Source organism: Prionailurus bengalensis, chromosome A2 (genome assembly GCF_016509475.1).
Source record: "Prionailurus bengalensis isolate Pbe53 chromosome A2, Fcat_Pben_1.1_paternal_pri, whole genome shotgun sequence".
Taxonomy (NCBI): domain Eukaryota; kingdom Metazoa; phylum Chordata; class Mammalia; order Carnivora; family Felidae; genus Prionailurus; species Prionailurus bengalensis.
This window is the reverse complement of record NC_057348.1, coordinates 139,060,444-139,082,316: the sequence shown is the minus strand read 5'-3', so window position 1 is coordinate 139,082,316 and position 21,873 is coordinate 139,060,444. Positions and strand designations below refer to the sequence as shown.

At 39.5% G+C, this 21,873-nt stretch overlaps 1 protein-coding gene and 1 pseudogene across 4 annotated transcripts in view; both read right to left on the bottom strand.

The window, feature by feature from the left end:
- Positions 1-1,571: 1,571 nt before the first annotated feature.
- LOC122486470 lies at positions 1,572-2,529 on the bottom strand (annotated as a pseudogene).
- Positions 2,530-5,775: 3,246 nt separating this feature from the next.
- The window catches only part of PTPRZ1 (protein tyrosine phosphatase receptor type Z1), a 185,670-nt gene continuing 169,572 nt past the window's right edge, over positions 5,776-21,873 (bottom strand). For all 4 annotated transcript variants that reach the window (XM_043589350.1, XM_043589352.1, XM_043589353.1 and 1 more), the window contains 8 exons: positions 21,002-21,148; positions 13,502-13,595; positions 13,143-13,216; positions 11,186-11,314; positions 10,250-10,396; positions 8,823-8,965; positions 7,932-8,067; positions 5,776-6,739 (listed from right to left, as the gene is read on the bottom strand). In XM_043589350.1, the coding sequence (XP_043445285.1) occupies positions 6,599-6,739; positions 7,932-8,067; positions 8,823-8,965; positions 10,250-10,396; positions 11,186-11,314; positions 13,143-13,216; positions 13,502-13,595; positions 21,002-21,148 (1,011 nt within the window). In that variant the 3' untranslated portion in view covers positions 5,776-6,598. The remainder of the gene's footprint in view (positions 6,740-7,931; positions 8,068-8,822; positions 8,966-10,249; positions 10,397-11,185; positions 11,315-13,142; positions 13,217-13,501; positions 13,596-21,001; positions 21,149-21,873) is intronic.

Sequence of the window (21,873 nt, the reverse complement as noted above, 5' to 3'; positions counted from 1 at the left end):
ATTGTCTATGTTTCCAGACTTTGGCTCTCTGTATTTGGTGGAATGTAATTCACCCCCACAACTCTAGCTGCAAGGGAGTCAGGGGAGCATAGTTTATAGCTTTTTGGGCTTTGAGGTTTAAGAAGTGTTCTAATTACTATCCTGTGTAACAAACCACCCCAAAATGGAGTGGCTTAAAACAAAATTTTTGTTTTAAATCGCAGTCTGGGCCTGACTCAGGGGGAACAGCTGTCGCTGCTTCACACAGTGTCACTTGGGCTGTGTTGACTGGGATCTGGAGGATGCATTGCAATACAGCTTGTTCCCATAGCTGGCAAGGTGGTTCTAGCTGTCAGCTGGAAGCTCAGCTAAGGCAGAGGGCCAGGGCCTGGTTTTCTTTCCATGTGGGTCTTTCCAAGCGTGGGCTTCACAGCATGGTGGCCCTGTTCTCAGAGTGAACATCCCAAAAGAGCTGTATTGCCTTTTATGACTTAGCCTCAGAAATCACATGGTGTCACTTTTGCCGTAGTCACGAATCCACCCAGATCCAAGGGGAGGGACCATAGATTCCACTGCTCAGTGGGATGAGTTTCAAAGAATCACATGTGCGATGGAAGATACTGTTGAGCTATTTTTGGAAAAGACCATCTGCTTTGGAAGGCACCCTAGAAGGAGAGTGGCATGTGGGTGGACTCTGAGAATACAGTTATGACCCCAATCATCATTCTTTCCTCATCGGCCTTCATTATTTTCTAACCATTTCATGTTTTGTTTAACTGGTTCTTTGAATCTCTTCTACGAATCAAATGGTTCATAGAATCGCCATGAGCTTAGAACTGGACATACTAGAATGACAAAAGGTGGAAGGTTTCTCACTCTCTAAAAAGCCTCAGAAATGCAGGTGTAACTTCCTGCATCCATTAAAGCACTTACTTGAAATAAAGGTGTTATGAAAGAATTTTCTTTTTTTTTAAAGAAATCTATTTTATGGTATTTCTTTCTTTATTTGCTTTGTTTACTTATTTTTTCACTGTCATCTCTGAACATTTATTAGAAAAGAAATTAACCATTCCCACTAGGGACTGTGGGAGGAAATTAACTTAATATTGGAGTTCTAGATCAAACTTAACAAGAAGGAACTCTTTAAGTTTTCACGGAGTGGAAGGAAAAAAGGAGGGAGAGACAATCATTTAGGACCATGTTTCTCAAATTTGGCCCCTTTCATGGACATACTGTTGGGGAAGGGGTTTGCAAGTTTTCTGTGGTAATATTATAAATGTTGCATTTGACTTCTGTTCATAATCTAAAGTTAATATCCTCTTTTACAGGTTTGCCTGGATGACCATCTTAGACAGGGAAGGAGGAGCCCCATTATTGCAGCTGCTCTACTGAGACCTCTGATCCCTGTGGCACCAAGTGAAGAGCAATAGTGCTTAACTTTTCATGTGGCATTTCCCAATTGGGTCAAGACCCTTCACAGTATTGTTGAACATGTCTTGTGAGATCTGTGAGTTGTCAAGATTAAGAACATGGATTCAGAGCAGTGATTCCCAAGACAGGATAGGGTGGGATGGGGATGACTGAGGAGACACATAGAGCTTGAAAAAGCACACTCAAAATACCTATTGTTTTTGTAATGCAAAATCTATCAAGTCAAACTCAATGGAGAAACTTTCAGGCAATAGCAGGAACCAGTTATAGATTCATCCTACGGGGTTTGGGATAATATTGGTTGAGAAACACTGGCTTAGAGGTAGAGGGGTCCTAGCATATGGAGAACAGTAAGAGACATGTGCCAAAGAGAAAAAATGTCTTTTGGGTCATTGGTTGAATCCTAAGCCACAACTTGTCATGGTCCTTTGGAACCCAAAGGGCCAATGGAGAAGAAATCCAAGATGTCTATCAACTTTCTCAGACCTATAGTTTGGGGCAAGTTAGTCCCCTTTCAATACTGAGTCAAAAGAAGGAAAAGCTGTTTTTGCCCAAAAATCCATCCCCCCTTTTTTTGGTGAGCACATTTCAGAATTTTAAGTAAACAGTTGCTGTGGCTGTTAGCCCCAGATCCATCCACCAGAAAGTGTGGTCCTCATTTGAAATGCCACCCAGCTTTCAAGGGGGATATCATCCTGGGTTCTGCCCTAGAATTACTGTAGAGCTCCAATCTGTTTTAGCTGCTTCAACAGCTCCCCACTCTGATGCATTTCCATTGGGTCAGTGCATCCCCCTAAACAATCTTTACGGATAAAAATCTGAGGAACTGTTCTGGCTCCTGTGAGCTGTTGCAAATAACCTTGAATCTTGCTAGTGTCACTGGTGGCTATATCAACAAACTCCAAAACCTCTTGTTTGAAGGGCAATTGGCTGAGGAGCTCTTGGGTCCTCGTGCAGTAGGGGCAGGAGGGCTTGGTGAACACAACCACCTTCCCAGGCTAGATTTTGCAGTTCACAAACTCTTCAACCATGCTGACAGACAGCTGCCTCCTGGGGAGGAATCCTATTTTATTTTTCTTTAAAGATTTTGTTTTATTTTGAGAGAAAGAGAGAGAGAGAGAGAGAATCTCAACCGAACTCTATGCTTAATGTGGAGCCTGATGTGGGGCTTGATCTGACGACCCTGAGATCATGACCTGAGCTGAAATTGAGAATCGGATACTTAACCAAGCCACCCAGGTGCCCCTGTGAGAGACTTTTCTAATTTAATATTCCTCACTAGGAGGGGTGCCTGGGTGACTCAGTCGGTTGAGTGTCCGACTTTGGCTCAGGTCATGATTTCAGCTCATGAGTTCGAGCCCCGTGTCGGGCTCTGTGCTGACAGCTCAGAGCCTGGAGCCTGCTTCAGATTCTGTGTCTCCTTCTCCCCTCCCCCACTCATGCTCTGTCTCTGTCTCTCAAAGATAAATAAACGTTAAAAAAATTAATATTCCTTATTATGTGGCAATGATAAAAAATGAAATATGGCCTTTTGTAGCAACGTGGATGGAACTGGAGAGTGTGATGCTAAGTGAAATAAGCCATACAAAGATACCATATGGTTTCACTCTTATGTGGATCCTGAGAAACTTAACAGGAACCCATGGGGGAGGGGAAGGAAAAAAAAAAAGAGGTTAGAGTGGGAGACAGCCAAAGCATAAGAGACTGTTAAAAACTGAGAACAAACTGAGGGTTGATGGGGGGGTGGGAGGGAGGGGAAGGTGGGTGATGGGTATTGAGGAGGGCACCTTTTGGGATGAGCACTGGGTGTTGTATGGAAACCAATTGGTCAATAAATTTCATATATATATAAAAAAAATTAATATTCCTCACTAGGAGCCTTCACGCAATAGTTTCTAGTGCATGGCTTCATTAAACAAGTGGGTGCAAGGCAGACATTTCTTGCATCTGTTCATTTCTCTATGTGGATAATTCAGAACTGAGGCACCTCCTCTAGGGCTGAAGCAAGATCCTAAGAATCTGAGATGCTGAATGGCACATCCAAAGTTGAGGAGGAAAGCATTGCAAATTAGCATATTTGGAAAGTTTTTCAAAGGTCAGTCTCATGGCCTGCTTAGAATGTGTCACCGTGGAAGGACTGAGCAGAATGTATTGTGTCCGCGATGAGAAGTTTCAAATTCACACCCACAGCCTTTCTTACTCCCACTCCCTTTACCTTGTTTTAAGTTTTAAAAATGATTACTCTAAAAAAAAAAAAACAAATCTTGTGAATTCTAATTTAATTCCAAGGATGCTTAGATTCTTAGAAGTGGTATAATACATGTCATTTATATGCTTTAATATTTAATACCACCTGCTCTAACATACCAATATTGTACTAGTGATGAGGGGCCCTCTGATGTATGAGAATATTTTGCAATCAGCGAGTGAATGCTATTCATTTGGGGTTTATACTAATAAAAACAAATGTGCTTTATTTTGACAAATATGTAGATTTTCCAATTTTCCTTAAAAAGTTCATTTTAATCCAATACATGATCAGCACTTCTGATTCTATGTGCTGTTTGCAAGTGGGATTCAATTCTAATAAAATATGTAAAATTATATCTGCTTATAAAGAGATCTTATTTTCCAAGTTCTCTAAGTCATTTTAGATGCTAATGAATTAGGGAGTTTCAGATCAGAAATACAAAAATTAAGATTTCTTTGCCATAATAATGAGTAGAATATGTATGTATGAAATGTTTGTATTAATTATATGTGAAAAAGGAGCTGCTATAAATTTTCAGGGAGTATCACACTACAACTATGATGGACCTTATAGTTCTGGTATATTTATTAGAATTTGTCTATGAAATGTTGAATTACCACACATATTGCTTCATAAGTACTTGCCTTTGGAAGAGATTCTGCAAGGCACCTCACTGGTAAATAACCATGAAGGCCAGAAAAAAAAATCCATATCCCCCCCAAACGGGTGTTTGTTCTTGGGACAAAGGCCAAGGGAAAACCAGACAAAATTATTAAGGTGACATGTATACTCTTGGTTCGGAGCAATTTACGATGAAACATTGTGGGTTATGAGGGAAAGAACATAAAACAGAGGACTAGGAGATAAGGTTAGAGAAGCAACCAAGGAATCAAAGTTAGCCTTGTGGCTTTCCTCCCAGGGAGGGTGAGAAAGAAACACAGGAATTTTTCTTGTGCCTGGTAAAGCAGTGCTTACCAACATCTTGGGATTTGTGACACTTTATCATCTGTTGACCTTTTTCCTATTTCACATTTCCTCATGAGTGTTGCCTTAAGCGGAAAGCTAATTTTGGTTCTATTTTAAGGGTTTGGCAAACATTTCCCGATAGTGCTTAAGGAAACTGGAGGCTCCCTGAATTGTTGCGACAGAGCAATGGTTCTCAAGCTCTAGCCTGGATTAGATTGTAGAGCTTCATCTCAGAGTTGCTGATACGGTAGGTCTGGGATGGGATTCAAGGATTGGCATTTCTAACAAGTTCCCGGGTTTTGCTGATACTGCTGGTCTGGGAACCATATTCTGAGAGCCCTGGTTTAAATGAAACTTTTCCTGGCCTCCCGCTCGGGCCCCTGATGTGGGCATTCTTGGGGATTAGTGCCCTCCTCATCAGGGAGTGCTACAAAACACTCCTGGCTGAGGCAGGAGACGGCCCGTCACCCAGGCCAATTCTGTTTTCCTGCACTGCAGCTCCACACAGCTCTTGGATCCTATGTGCCTTGACATAGGACCCCGGGGTTTAAGAGCTCCTGAGCTTTGTCTATCAATCCACCTGGCTTCCAAACCAGTCCCCGACTGGCAAATCTGCCTGCTTCTAAGTCCCAGATTGATTCTTTTTAAATTTAATTTTTAATGTTTATCTTTGAGAGAGAGAGACAGCGTGCAAGTGGGAGAGGGGCCTCTGGAGGGAGACACAGAATTTGAAGCAGGCTCCAGGCTCCAGGCTCCAAGCTGTCAGCACGGAGCCCGACGCGGGGCTCGAACTCACAAACTGCGAGATCCTGACCTGAGCCGAAGTCAGACGCTTAACCGACTGAGCCACCCAGGTGCCCCAGTCCCAGCTTGTTTCTAAGTCAAAGTCCCCCGACATTTCTTGGTACACGGTAGTTAGGTCCAGGAAGTCAGTAACAGTAGTTGTGCAGTATGAGTACTGTTGCTATGTTCTCCAAACTTTAAATTCTGTGAGTTCCCTATGTGTCTCGATGCACAGATTGGGACTCACAGCTCTATATGCTGCTCCATCCCATCAGCCTTTCTTCACTTCCATCATCATTGTGGACCCGTGCCCACAAGTTTCTGCTACACGTGCCCTGGCACAGCACTCCCCAAACAAACGCACGTTGATAGCAATATTTGTATTTATTTTTGCAATGCCTTGGATAAAAACCAATGAAACGATGTTGGGTAAGGTGTTATTCTCATAAAAACATCTTTCAAAACAAATGTATTTCTATTTTCCATAAAAGTTAAAGTTACATGCTAAAACAGAGTTAATTACTGAGATGACATGGAAGAATATCAGAAGACTCGTAGGGTAAGACCAGATAATGAATTACATCATTAAACTAAACCATTACACAGAACTAGAAAACTGACTCAGTAGTAAAATATAAAAATCTACAATTATAAATATAAATTTGGTCCATGGATACACTAGAGCAGTATTTACAGTAAGTACCAGATTATTTCTACTTTAGGTGAATACTGCAGTTGTGAAACATTGAATATCATAGGGAATGGAGTGTTTTATTTACAATCTACTATATTAAAAGTTATATTTCTAGCAAACCTGATGATTGCTACAAATATGGCTAAAAATTTGACACTAAGAACAAACATGTTTTCTGTAGTTGGGAATTCCTAATATCTATAAATTCAAATTTCCTGTTAAAATACGAAAAAAAAAACCCCACAATTCCATTCTTAGAAATACTGTAAAATCCAATCATTTTAGTTTAGACACAATAAGTGAATTACAAGAAGTTTTGCAAAAAGGCACACATTGTTAATGATGTAAATTTGGCAGCAGGATCCTATGTCGTGAAAATTACTGTCAGGTGATGGAAAGTGAACAGATAACAGAAGAACTGAAGTGATTTTCCTGTCTAGCTTCAGGAAGAGGCAAAAAATGCTCAGTACGGATTCCCCTCGCCCCTTTCTGCGCTACACTAACGACTCCAAGCTCTCGGCTATATTTCCATCGGGCAATGCCGCGCCATTACTGTCCAGAGAGGTGGATGGATTCTCTTCCTGCCTCGTGCTCACAAGACTGAGGACAGCTTTGTAGAGAAACTGATACTGCTCCTGGAGAATAGAGAAGGGGAGATCGTAAACAGGAAGCTCCATGAAGATGCACGTTTGTAAAAATGAAGGGAAATTTTCAGTCACGCGTTGACACTGTTTGCAGAAGGGCATTGTGTTAAATGGTCTGTTAAACTCAGCGGAGGTACACAATCTATATTCATATCTCTTTCTGAAGAAATTTAAAGTAGCTTTTCAAGTAGCTAACATTCAATTGACCTAGGTCAATTTCAACTGACCTAGAAAATTGGCCAACATACTTTTGCCAGTGGTAAGCACTCCATTCTTTTTTTTTTTTTTAATTTTTTAGGTTTATTTATTTATTTATTTGGGGAGAGAGAGAGAGAGAGAGAGAGAGAGAGAAACAGAGACAGAGCGAGTGGGGGAGGGGCAAACAGAGAGGGAGAGAGAGAGCTCCAAGTAGGCTCCGCACTGTCAGCACAGAGTCTGACATGGGGCTCGAACTCACAAACTGTATGTTCGTGACCTGAGCCAAAATCAAGAGTTGGACGCTTAGCCAACTGAGCCACCTAGATGCCCCAGCACTCCATTCTTGTTTATCTATGTCATGGAATCAGAAAATGATGTGACAGGTTACTGTTACCGATTTATCAACTTGTATGTAATCCTTTGGTACAAGGCACCTGTAAGCCACTCATTCTCCTTTTTCCACTTGTCATGAAATCTACTGGGTCCCTCTCTCTATGGAGAGGTCCCAGAAAGGACTGCACTGTCAGCTCGGGCTCACGCAGAATCCTTTTTACAAGACCCACTGTTTACTAAGTAGTCTTTACACTCTAGCAGCCTGACTGGCCCCACGCCTTGCTTTGAGCAAAGGTGAGCATGGGCCCTGCTACGGTCTCAGAGTAGAGACACGGAAAAATAGAGAGTTCTCAGATTAGTTGGTGCTTTTGAGGGTATTTTTCAGAATTACAATAAATCTTGCAAAAAGACACATGTGAAAATTAAATTTTATACATTAATTTTCCAGAAGATAAACTTTGAATGTTTATTGTTTATTATTCCAGTTCTATGGATCGCGGACTGAGTAACTCGTAATCCAGCTTGAACACCACATGGAAATGTTATCAGTCAAGGTGGCCTCTTTTGATACATGATAAAATGATTTTGGCAGCCTCTGGGAAGTAAGCAGTACTCTAATGGTGAAAGTTTAGTTCACTGTTCTATTACTTACAATGTCAGCAAAGACTCCTGGCCTCATCAAATTGATCATCTTGGCTACCTGGTAAACATCCATGGAGTTTTCCTTTTCTAGTTGGTGCATAAGGGTTGTCAGAGCACAGAAAGTTCCTGCGGTCACTCCTCCATGCCTTGAAGCAAAGGGACAAAGACTCCATTCAGATGCATCGAACGTTCACATTTGGAACTCACAAAGTACATGGCCTTAACAACTTTGTAGTGGGAACATGGAAATTTTTAACGAAATGTCTCTCTTTTATCATGCAGAGAACTACAGTTTAATTTGAAACATTAGCAAGTATTTATGATATTAGTAATGGGATACTTTATAGAAATTTAATGTTTGCTTATTCATTTGTTATTTTTACACTCTGGAAGGGGCTGGCAATCAATCAAAATCATCTGACAAGTTATCACATATATCATATGTATCATATACAACATAGATATAACATATTATTCCAACATATTTTATTTGTTCATAACAGGAGACTTTAGAGATTTATTGTATAGGTTCCTATTTCTGATTAATAAAGACTGTATCGATTTTCATCCTATCTAGGGTGTCAATAACTAAGAAATGTCTCTCTGGTGAGCACCTGTAAAAATTCAAGTGCCAAAACACTGACTCATCACACAAAGTGTTCTTAGCACACAATGCAAGAGCAAATTCTTGTGATCACATACCTATTTTTTGCCTTCAACATGAGCTCTAAGAGAAGTGAAAAAATCTAATTCTGTGTTAACCTTGGTTATAGGAAGCAGATCATCTACCCTGGCTGAGTTGCTACAATTGGTCGAAAGCATTAGGTTAGTACAAAGACAAAAGAAACATGCCCACCCGGAGAATGCTCAGGCACGAAACCGTTTAAAGAGAGGAACTTACTCATCATGAACAATCACAGGTCCATCCCTGTTGGCAGCTTCCTCTTTGATAACACTTATAAGTTCAAACGTTTTACTAATAGGGCTGTCTGGATTTGGCCATTTGGGGCACTGAAAATGCCTCACTTCAAGTACATAATCATCCTATACGAAGAGAAAAACCAGTATTTTAAAAAGAGTCCCATTGGTGACAGTTCATTATGAGTGGAATAACTGGGGGAATCAGGAATACAGGGAGGTGATAAAACCCAGTCACATGCACTATAGCCCGTCCTCCATCTCAGAGGGAAGAAATTGCTGTGATGCCTCATTTCTCACTGTAGATATAATCTCTTTTTCATTCTAAAAATGTCTTAGTTGTAGGTTTATTATGGTATTCAAACTTCAAAACCATGTACCAAAGATGTGTCTGTGCCAGTAAACTTAATACAAAAAGAAATCTTCAGTGCTAAAATTTGTTTTAAAATAACATAGACTTCTTCAAATCCCAGTATTACTTGGGAATAACTGAGTGGAATTACATGACCCGATGGGGAAATGCTGGCAAGCAGGGCTGGGCGGGTGGAGACGTAGGTTCCGCTCCGGCCCCACTCTTGGTTCTTGTGCAAGTGGCCAACTGGGCTGTGTGACTTTACATCCCTAAACCTCCAGCTTCCCAAAGTGTAGTCAATAAAATGCTACATTTAAAAATAAGCAGCAGAACCTGAAATTTACATGGTTCACCTGTTCCAGAATTAGACTACAGTGAAGTGCAACATTGAGACCATCGAAAACATGGTTTAACCTTTTTCTGATCGGGAAGGTGCTCTGTCTCTCACATGCCTTGCTCATTATTAGTATCTTTTAGCATTTTACCGTAGTTGTACAGTAAATTCTGTACTGTAATTACATAAATAATTCTTGGCAGAGAATTCAGATTGATACCTTATATATAACCAAGAATTAGTAAAACAATCCTACTTCATTGTACTGCACAGTTTTCAAAGCACTTCTTCACTTGTAACACTTCATCTCTTGGTAGACAGCGGTAGGCTCATTTTGGTAGATAGTATTTTTCCTATTTTACTTAGAAGAATTCAAGGTAAAAACTTACCTTAAAACAGGAGAATTCGGATTAATGAAATTATTTTTTTACTGAATTTATTTTCAATTTAAGGTCTATCAGAACTACTCTGGAGTGAAGAGAGAAATCTTTGATTCTCTGAGTGGGGACGGTGTAGTTTAGTGGTGATTGGTGTTTAATGATTCTATAGGATTTTAAAAATGAAAGTGACAAGTAAGGTAAAATTGGTTATTTGGGCAATCTGTCCTAATTTGTAAGAAATTAGGTTCCTTTGTTTTATTTCTAGGGAAGATCCTTAAACCAACATATATTTAACAAAGCATGTACTTAAGATGAAAAGTTTGTCATTTCAATTATGTCCATACCTGTGTAGCTTCTAGAATAAAATCCTGAATTATAAGTTTTTCTTCATTAGACAAACATTTGTGTTCTTCAGCCATAAGAGTGACCTTAAAACTCTCACAGTTTATAGGCTCATCTTTATTCGGCCAGTAAACAAATTCATCTTCTGCCTGGAGGATTAAATACCAAGGAAGAGTCTAGATTTTAGTCAAATGTTTACTAAGTCAGACTGTGAAATGAAGTTAACTGGTTGACATAGAAAATTCAACTCAAAGTTTTCTTTGAATCTCAAAATTTACTTTTAAAATGTTGAGCCTTAAACAAGTTTGGTGTGCAGAATAAAGTATCACACTTAAGAAACCAAACTATTGCTTTGTTGTTTTGCTCTTAGCTCATCAGTAACAATGGTAAGTTGTTGCTTCTATAAATGGTAACTGAGTAGAAAAGATTCAAGTGATTTTAAGAGCTCAGCAATTTCCAGTGTCATTTGGAATGGCCAGTCTACTTTTACAGATAAGAAATAAATCTCCAAGTTACATATATGTGCAAAATCTAAATAAAATAGGCCTTTATTTTGGGTTTTATATAGATCTCCTTAAACTGAAGGACTCTCCAAATATCCTAACAAGTTTTATTTTTAAAAATGTAAATAGAAGCATAGGGACTGACTTCATTCATGATTGCAGTTCTAATTTTTCATAAGCAGTATCACAGAATACTTAAATTTAAATGAATTTTAACTTATTTTTATTTAAAACTGTCGTTCAGCAATCTCAGACCTGGGAGGTGGCATCACCAAACCAGGCCCGATAGTAGACAATAGCAGACCAGTAGCCAACGAGTGATATTAGTTTATTAGTTGAAAAAAAATTGTTTGTTTGCTTGGACTTCCGGCTGACATGACTTGCTATTTCTCCTGTAAGGCAAGTACCAAAAGTGACGTGATGGGGGAGACTTACCATGTTTTGACCATCAGGAAGCATAACTACCAGCTGGGCATTATGGTCCCATATCATCCGCCAGAAATCCTTGATGGTATGAAGAAGAGGATGCTGGGTGATGATGAATTCATTGCTCTGATAGTAACCCTACAAAAGCAAACAGAACATACAAAGAGCCCTGGCATATGACTTTAAACGCTTAAAGTACATTTATAAGATAATGGGCCTTAAGTCAAGGCAGCCTTTTTGCTTTTAGATTGCATCTGTAAATCACAAGGTGATTATTTTAGTTGCTGTTTAGAGGGCACTTTCCATACACCAGGCACGGGAGTAGCATTTTCTTTCTTTTTTAAAACATTTATTTATTTATTTATTTGTTTATTTATTTATTTATTTATGAGAGAGAGAGAGAGCGTGAGTGAGGGACAGAGAGGGAGAGAGAGTGCGGAGGCTGGAGTGGGGTTCGAGCTCACCTGAAGTGGGGCTAGAGCTCACAAACTGTGAGATCATGACCCAAGCTGAAGTTGGATGCTTAACCAATTGAGCCACCCCGGGGCCCCAGGAGTAGCCTCTTCTTCCCCTTAAGTCTCTCACGTCTCACGGAAGTACTATGCGATAGGAACTGTGATCCCCATTTTGTAGGTGGTTAAACTGAGGCTTAAGAAATTAAGTGTTGTGGGGCACCTGGGTGGCTCAGTTGGTTAAGTGTCTGACTCTTGATTTAGGCTCAGGTCATGATCTCACAGTCTGTGGGATCGAGCCCCCTTTTGGGCACTGTGCTGGCAGTGCAGAGACTGCTTGGGATTCTCTTTCTCCCTCATTCTCTGCCCCTCCCCCTCTCATTCTCTCTCTTTCTCTCTCATTCTCTCTCTCTCTCAAAATAAATAAATAAACTTTAAAAAAACATTAAAATCCAAAAAGTGTTGTGCCCAAGTCTACACAGCTATCATCTCTAGGAGCAGACTTCCCAAAATGGCATGTGGACCATGTCTCCTACACTGGATAGAATGGACATTCGGAGGAGATTTTATATTTCTCACTTTCTGTAAGTCCCAATGGCAAAGTGTTAAATTTGCACCCACTGACAACAGAACACCCTTGGTGTGCAGACACCCTGGCTTCCTCTATCAGGGAGGAATCAGAGAGGCACCTTGCAGATTTTGCTGCAGAAACCCAGAAGCTGCGTCCTCTGGATTGGTCACGATTTCCATGGTGTTGCTTATTAAAATCATGGCTCGTTTATCCTCCTCTGCTCTGGGGTCTCTCAGATCCTGTTCCTATTCCCCACAGGCTCATGGGAAGTGCAGCATGTATTAAATGCTACCACAACACATCTCCCTGTTTCCTGCATGGATATCTTGCAATATTTTCTTTGCTGGATAAATGAAACAGTGATTTTGGCATGGGAATTACCACCTTTTCATGTGAAGCCAAGCTCTATGATTGATAGACCTGAAATGGAAACGAGGGCCACGCAATGGCTACCCAGAAACACTCTCCCCTTTCTCACAGAAGATCTAAACACAGAAGGAGAAGATTATGTCTTTAGAAATCCGGGTCTCTAAATGAGCCCAGTCCACAGGGTGAACACTGTGTTGCAAACCTGGAGTAGTAAAGTCAGTGAGATGGGCTTTCCAGAATCTGGAATGTCCTGGGTCTGTTCAGGGTAAATGCAATGGAGCCTCTTAGTTGGCCCAGTGTATATTGTGTATCTTCTCATAAGTCCTGAATGGTAAGTTTGGTTCCTGCATTTATTTACTAATTTGTCTAGCTTGAGGGATCTCCAGTCCCAGCACACATCAAAACATCAAGGGATGCTGTTATTCTCTTTGCTGCTTGGGGGTTGTGGTCTGCAGTCATTCAATTAGATCTACCCACCAGCAGTGCCACAGCCACTGCTTCAGGAAGCCCGTTTTGGTTTTGGTTCTGGACGCACAAACTGGTAGGTAGTTTCTCCAGTGACTTCTCGACTTACCATGATATAGGAGGCATTGATGTAGTCTGTGCCTTCCCCACTCAGAGATGAAATGCCAACCCTTGATCTCTCCACTGGAACACAAAACACTCATCATGAACCACCATGCTCACAGCTCTATACCCTTCCCTCCACCCCCACATTGTAAAACACAGCTGCACGTCCCAAGTTGAGTGACTTTGATCTGTAAGCTAGTTTTTCTATGTATTTCGCATCTTTTAGATGGACTTCAGGATTTAACAGTCCTTTTTAACAAGTAAATTATCAGGCATAATTAGAAAAATACTGAGTGAGTTCATTCATTCCAAGATGTACAAATACTATCATTTTTTTTTTTTTTATGATTCAACATAACCTACCAGGGATGATGGAAGATGTTCTGTTCTTTTCCCTGTTACAGTGCTTTAGGGCTGTAGAATAGTCACTCTGTTGTATATTCGATTGACTCAGGAGCTGAGAAAGGGAGTCAAAGAAAAATATAGATTATTTCATTTAAGTCATCCAAGTACTCAAACATACACACACACACACACACACACACACACACACACACACACACGACCCAACCAAGAAATCAAGATAAGATACTGAATATACATATATCTGACTTGTTTTCCAAAAATTCCTTGACCTAAATCCCTGGCACATCTGTGTTCTACACCAGGGAAGCTCGATGAAGCAGAGAATGCCCTTTAGTTTGACATTCAGCACTGGGAGGATCTTCCCTAGGGTTTCCCTCATAAGCATACACTATGTCCTCCACTTACATTTCACGGTGCAGTTGGGGTAAATTGCATGATATGTGTATGTGTGTGTGTACACATTTATGTATATGGTTGGATTTCATTCATTTTTTTAGTACTGCATTACATGAATAATCTATTTGTTATTTATCTATTCCCCCAGCTAGTGAATGTTAGGATTATTTCTAATATTTTGCTTTTCTAAACTTTGTAGCAATGACTCTCTCTTGTATATTACTTAATGCATACACATGGAATTAGGAGTCATCAGCATTATTTTTTGACAGTCTGATAGAAGTGATAAACCATGCTTTTGATTTGCATTTCCTTGATTACTGTGTGATTGTGAATTTTAGCATTCATTAGCCATTTAAATTTCTTTTTTGATGATTGCCTTTTTATATTTATACTTCACTGTCATTTATTAATTTTTAGGGGGCTTGATGTCTTGAATTTAAGTCTATAATCTGTTTAAAAATTTGCTAATGTCTTTGTTGTCTTTAATCACACGGACATTTATAGCCAATTAATTAATTTTTTAAGATTTCTGCCAATTATGTTTTTAAGAAGTCCTTTTCTACACTGATGCCTTCAAAATATACATTGCTAACATTTTCTTGTAATAGTTATAGAACCTTGCTTTCACCTTTAAGTACCTAATCCATCTTGAATAATTTTAGTGTTTAAGGTGTGTTAAGAACCCAGTTTTACTTGTTTCCACATGGAAATTCTCCCAGTATCACTTATTGGTTAGTCTGTCCTCCCCTCACTGATTTGTCATATCTATCATATAACCATTTCCACAAAGACATGGTTCCACTGGCTGATTTGTCTGTTTTTCAGCGTTAATTATCATATCTGTATAAGTCTTCTGTATACTGTCCAACACATTTTTATTTTGTTCTTTATTTTTAGTAGTGCTTTGGATGTCTTTGTTCTTTACTTCTCCAAATGTTAATTTTAAGTTCAGTTCTTAATTTACCATGAAAATCCTGCTGGGAATTTGATTGGTACCACACTGATTTTTATACTTAATTTCGGAGAATCGACATCTTCAGAATATTTCCATTCATGAAAATTGTATCTATATTTGTTGGGTCTAATTCTAGGCTCTTCAATTCAGTTTTATAATTTTTTCTCTATGCATTCATTGTACCTTTTGTTAAGTTTATTTTTGAGACCCTGGAGTTTTTGTTTCTGTTTATTGTTGAACTCCCTTTTTATTCTAATATCTCTTCTAACAATTCACAGCTAATGAGTTACGACGCTATTGATTTATATATATATTGTTGAACTGTAATAAGAGTTGAGTTCTAATAAGAGATATCTTATTTTGTTTCTCTTGATTTTCTATATAGACAAGTGTATCATCTACAGATTCTTTTCTATTTCTAAACATTTTTTTTGTTTGACTCGATTTCCAGTACAGTGTTGGCTAACAGTGTCAACAGTTGGCATTTCTTGTTTTTTCTTAAACCTACTATGAAAATTTCCAAGTTAAAATTTTGTATATGACATTTATAATGTAGCCTAAGATGAAGAAAGCTTCCCTCTAGTTTTAATTTACTGATAGTTGTTGTTATGAATAGTACTGACTTTTATTTACTGCCTTTTCTACATCTTTTGAGAGGGCCATACAATTCTCATAACTATATCTGTTCATAGTTTCTACTGTTAAGTCATCACGAGAACAAACACTATGAATCCTAATTGGTCACAATATTGTTTTAAAAACCACGCCGCTGGATTTGAGTTGCTGCTATTTTAAACAGGATTTCAGTGTTTAAGTTCATAAGTGAAACTGGTCTGTATATTTCTTTACTTGTACTCTCCTTATACAGTTTTGGTAGCAAAGTTACACTTGCTAAAACAGTAAAATAGTTGGGTTTGCTTTCTACCTAGATATTTTATCAGAGTTTGGAATTTTCTGTTCCTTAGAAGTTTGGTAATTCTTCCAGTTCTGATTTTATTTTGGAGGTGAGATTTCTGGCAACTGATACAATTTATTTAATGGCTCTTGGTCTAGTTGGATTTTGCGTTTCTCTGTGAGTGTATTTTGCTTACTTTTTCTTAAAAAATATTTCTTTCGGGGCGTCTGGGTGGCTTAGTCATTTAGCATCCAACTCTTGATTTTGGCTCAGGTCATGGTCTCATGGTTCTTAAGTCTGAGCCCTGTGTCAGGCTCTGTGCTAACTGCATGGAACTTGCTCTGTCTCCCTCTCTCTCTGCCCCTCCCCTGCTTATGTGCTCTCTCTCTCTCTCTCTCTCTCTCAAAAATTAATAAATATTTAAAAATATTTTCTCTCATGTAGGATTTCAAATGTACTGTCACAAATATGCTCACAGTATGCTTCTTAAGTTTAGAAAAACAGTTCTAAAATATTTATAAATATATCCCTATTTTTCACCTTAATATTTATTCGTGCAAAGCCTCTCCTTTTCTTACCAATCTGGCCACAGGTTTATTTGTCTTATTAGCCTTTGATAGAACCTGCATTTGGTTTTGTTTCATCTGTTTCTATTTAATCACTTTCACCATCTATTTAAGAAAGCTTTAACTTTCTGAAAATATTTCTGTCTCCCTCTTTGGGTGTACCATGCTTTTCTTCTAATTTTAACATGATATGCCTATTTCATTTGTTTTTATTTTTATTTATTCTCAAATGAATATATTTAAGATTATAAATTTCTTTCTAGATACAACTTCAGTTGTTTCCTACAAGCTGTGCTATGGAGTCCTTCTGTTGACCTTTAATTCTAAAGATTGTATAATTTCCTCTTTCATATTATTATCGATTATGTAAAAGAGAATTTTTATTGTTCAAATATTGGGATATTTTTAGGGCCAAGTTTTCATTTCAACTTCCAATTTTCATGTATTAGATTCTGAGAATATGGTTAGTACTGTATAGATTCTTTGAAATTAACTCTTCCCCCTCCATTGGATATTTAACGTCTTTATCCTAGAATGTGTGTACAAACACACACACACACACACACACACACACACACACACACCCTGTGCCCACGCACACACAACCCATGCCCACGCACGTGCACACACACACACACACACACACACCCCGTGCCCACGTGCACACACCCCATGCCCACGCACGCGCACACACACACACACACCACACACTCACTTCCTGTGTCACAGAGGGAATAGAAGCCAGAGTATCCCTTCAGTCTGCAGCCGTGGAGCCCACACACTTACTGCTATACACACCCACTTAGGTGTCCCTGCGTTTGGCCCCTAATTCCTCTTTGCCTCTTCTCAGGATTTCCTCTCCCTCTAAAAGTCTGTTCTCTCCTCCCTCTCCCCACCACTCCCACCATACATCTCTTTTCATTAGTGTCTTTTAAATAAACTATTCTTTAAGTGTTTATTTTTGAAAGAGAGAGAGAGAGAGAGAGAAAGAGAGAGGGAGAGAGGGAGAACATGTACAAGTGGGAGAGGGACAGAAAGGGAGGGAGAGAGAATCCCAAACAGGCTCCTCGCTGTCAGTGCAGAGCCTGATGCTGGGCTCACACTCACTGGGAGATCGTGACCTGCGCCGAAATCAAGAGTCGGACACCCAACCGACTGAGCCATCCAGGAGCCCCTATTTATTTATTTATTTATTTATTTATTTATTTATTTATTTTTCAACTTTTTAATTTATTTTTGGGACAGAGAGAGACAGAGCATGAGCAGGGGAGCGGCAGAGAGAGAGGGAGACACAGAATCGGAAACAGGCTCCAGGCTCTGAGCCATCAGCCCAGAGCCTGATGTGGGGCTCGAACTCACAGACCGTGAGATCGTGACCTGGCTGAAGTCGGACGCTTAACCGACTGCGCCACCCAGGCACCCCCCTATTTATTTTTTTAAGTCAACTCTATTCCCAATATGGGGCTCAAACTCACAACCCAAGATCAAGAGTCACATGCTCTACCAACGGAGCCAGCCAGGCACCTCACTTTTCATTAGTTTTTAAACAAACTCAGATGCCTCTCATTAAAACATAAAAAACAAAACAAAAAAATTTACCAAAAAAAATTCTTACTTTCTAACTTCAAGTTTCCTTCTAGCTATCATTATCATTCTCTTCAGAGTCAAAAATCTTTAGAGTTATCTAAATATGGCCTTTAATTCCTCACACACAATGTCTCCTTATCTTCCTAGAGTCTGGCTTCAGTGCTATCCTTCCCTGAAGTAGCTTTTATGGCTCAGTCCAATGGCATGCTCTGTCCTCATCACAACTGATTTGTCAATGGCATTTGCTGACCTTTGTCCATTTCCTCCTCAAAATGTTATTTCCTTCAGAGTCTATTATATCCCCACTGTGACCAATTTTCTCCTACACTCCAATGCCTACTTCTTCCCTTTCTTTTGCGGGCTGTCCATTCATTGGTTAGTTACAATTTTTCTTAAAAACCCCTTCCCAAGCTTTCTTGGCTGTCTTGTCCAATTCTAAGGCTTCACGTAACCATCTCTATGCTGATTGTTCCCAAATCCTTTCTCCAAGCTGGACCTCTCCTTTGTGCTTCCCACTGAGTATTCAACTGCCCACTATGCCTGTTTACACTACACCTCCTGAGTTCCTAAAATTAGGTTGGCTCCGAACAAATCTCACCATCCCTTCCCCACCACACCCAACAAACATGCGCTTTTCAGTCTCAGTGAACAATATCTCATCCTCCGTGCTCAAGTTAGAATGCGGGTAGTTAATGCTTGTCTTTTTCTCTCCTCGCTGCAATGTCCAATAAATCACCGAGTCCTCTATGCAACCCTTCACTATATCCTGTGCAATTCTTCCCTGAAGAGTTGCATCCTACAGCACCCATTTCACCTGTGTGATGGCACTTTCCCCCTGTTTTGTAACTGTTTTCTTGCCTGTATATCTCACTAGCTCAAGAGCAGGAGCAAGTGTCACAAGGGCAAGACCTGGGTGTGATTTTTTGAAAAAATTCATGTTTGTATCCTAGTATCAAACACAAAAGGCCTGGTATGTGGCAGGTGCTTGATAAATATTTGTTTTCTTTTTAAAATGAGGTATGACTGACATACAACATTATATTAATTTCAGGTATATGTCTCAATGATTTGATACCTGTATACATTGCAAAATAATCACCACAGTAAGTGGAGGTAACATCCCTCACCATACATAGTTATGAATTTTTTTTCTAATGACAAGAACTTTTAAGGTCTACTCTCCTAGCAACTTTCAAATATGCAGTACAGTATTATTAACTATAGTCGCCATGCTGTAGATTATATCTCTATGCCTTATTTATTTTATAACTGGAAGTTAGTACATTTTGATCTTCTTCACCCATTTTGCCCACCCCCTACCCTCTGCCTCTGGCAACCATCAATCTATTCTCTGTATCTGTGACTTTTTTTTTATTTCTTCATGTAAGTGATACCATATGGTATTTGTCTTTCTTTGTCTGACTTATTTCACTGAGTTATTTCTGACTTACTTCACGTGCCATAATGCCCTTAAGGTCTATCCATGTTGTTGCAAATGGCAAGATTTGCCATTCTGTTTTATGGATGAACAATATTCCATTGAATATATATACTACATTTTCCCATCTATTCATCCATCAATGGACACTTAACTTGTTTCCATATCTTAGCTACTGTAAATAATGCTGCAATGATCCTAAGAGTGCAGGTATCTTTTTCAGTTAGTGTTTTCCTTTTCTGCAGATAGTCACAAATAAATGCCATATAATTTATCTCAAGGAATTGTTTCTACAGATAAACTTGAATGACTAATGTCTTATAGAACAGTGCATACACACACACACATAAACACACATACTTTTTTATCTCCCCGGTAGTGTGTTAACAGGAAACAGAATCAAATGTCTCCCCATTAAATAAGATTCTGGCCTCATAATTGATATTTCTATTTTGATCCTGGGTTATCCAGTGTAAGCCGTATCAATTCTTTTATGCAGTTGTGTAGGGGTAAGTCATACTTCAATGAAAATTATGTTGAAAATGGGTAATACTTATATATTTTTTAATTTAGAATAAAGCTATCCTAACAACTTAATGCTGATGTTTTATACTCCTTTATTATTCATTTGTAGAAGGCAAATTGCATACTTTTTCTTTCTCTAACGTGTTCTGTTTTCGCTCAGATGAGCTTTGCCGCATAAAAACACTTATGTCTTCCTGATGGCAGGTTCAAAGCGCAGCATTCACCCCAATCTTTCTCTTCTCCAAAAGTACAAATGGTGCTGACTGAGACAACAGAAAATCAGAAGGAAGTCCTAGCGACTAACATCTTTTAAACTGTAGTGTGGGGGAGAAGAGGAAAAACAACACTCTGCAATCTCAAGATTTGTCAACTCTACTAGGTTTTTCCAGGGTCTCAAATTCTTCCTAGATATTCCTCCTTCAGAAATTGGCCCATTTCTCTAGGAATCCTCGGAAGTAAGAGGTTAGTATAGGAATAAGGTGGAGCAAATGACCAGCCTCCATCCTGTGGGAAAGTCAAAACTGTGCAAATCCCCCTTAAACAGCTAGAAGGTCCAGTAACAACTGTTTTCTGAATTCTTTGCTGGCTGATTTCTGGAAGTCAGAGAACTAGGATTGTAGAAGGTATGATATTGAACAAAACATACTCCCTGCTCTAGCTCACTGCTTCCCACAAGGTGGGTGGGAGGAACTGGGGTTGAAGAGCTATTGTTCTGGTGTGGCCTCTTCTCTAGTCCAGGGGCTTCAAGTGAGACAGATTTTTCCAAAGAATAGCATGAACAGCCTGAGCCGGAGCACTCCTTGTTAAGTGGTCTGGTTCTTTCAAAAGAAAAAGAGCACTTACGAAGTTTGTATGATGAGGTCTGCCTGTCCCTTCTGTTATGCTCTGTGCCCTCCTTCTTGGACCAAGTTTACACTTGTAAACGTTAATCTAGAGTTCCTGAGAACTTTTCCTCTTGCTCTCAAAATTAAGATTCTCCTTGAAACTTACCACGTGGCTTTGCCGCCCACTCTAAAGAATAATACACAGCCACTGTGCCAACCGTGCTCTGAACCCGTCCACATGGCCTTGTCAACTCAGACAAAAAGATGCAGGGACACTGAATTGCGTGGTAACGTCTAAGAGGACTCACCTTGAATTGTTTCTCTAGCTTCGTTTTGCCTGTTGGTCCAGGAATGAGGAGCGCATTGACATAGGCATGAATGTGGCTGTCTGGCACCTCAGTCTCTTTACTAAGTATGGCCTCAACCAAAGCATCATGAATGAAAACATACTGTTCCTGGCAAAACAGTGACAATGAGCAACATTACTTCAGGTTTTCTTTACATGTACCTAAATACAAAAATAATTTTTTTCCCTGACAGACAAAAAAAGTTTTACACAATGGTGGGAATGGACCCACAAAAGATTGCTTACTCGTCCTGCGGGAAATCAGACGTAGGAGAGGAGGCAGTCAAGAGAGAACATGACTCTTCTCGTCCCTCCTGTTACTTCTGATGTATTGACATTTGTGGGAAGGAGGCAAAGCAATGCTCTCTCTGCCCTTCCTTCAAACCTGTGACCCTCCTCCATATTTTGCATGAGGGCTTTCCTGACGTTTATACTCCTCCTGGGTCTTCTTCTGCTGTCCATTCCCATTCTCCTTTCAGCAGTCATATGTAACTTAGCACAATTTTATGTACAGTTTTGTCTTCTGTTTCCTGTATGTGACTCTTTCTTGGTCTAATCTGACTAGTGTGTCATTTCCTTCATGGAGTGAAGTTTGGTTTAGTTTGATTTTTGCCCACAGGGCAATTTGCCTTTGATTGCTCTCGAGCTGCCGTCCATAGTTTCCAACTTCAATTCATTTTTATTTCAAAACAGGGGAAAATATACAGATATGCAGACTTTGTCCTGTGTCATGTAAACTATCTACGATAAACTATATGGACTTAAAAAAGGCTATCACTTGAGCAGAATTCATAGTTTTAAAATATGAAAATAAAAAAATTATGACAATGAATG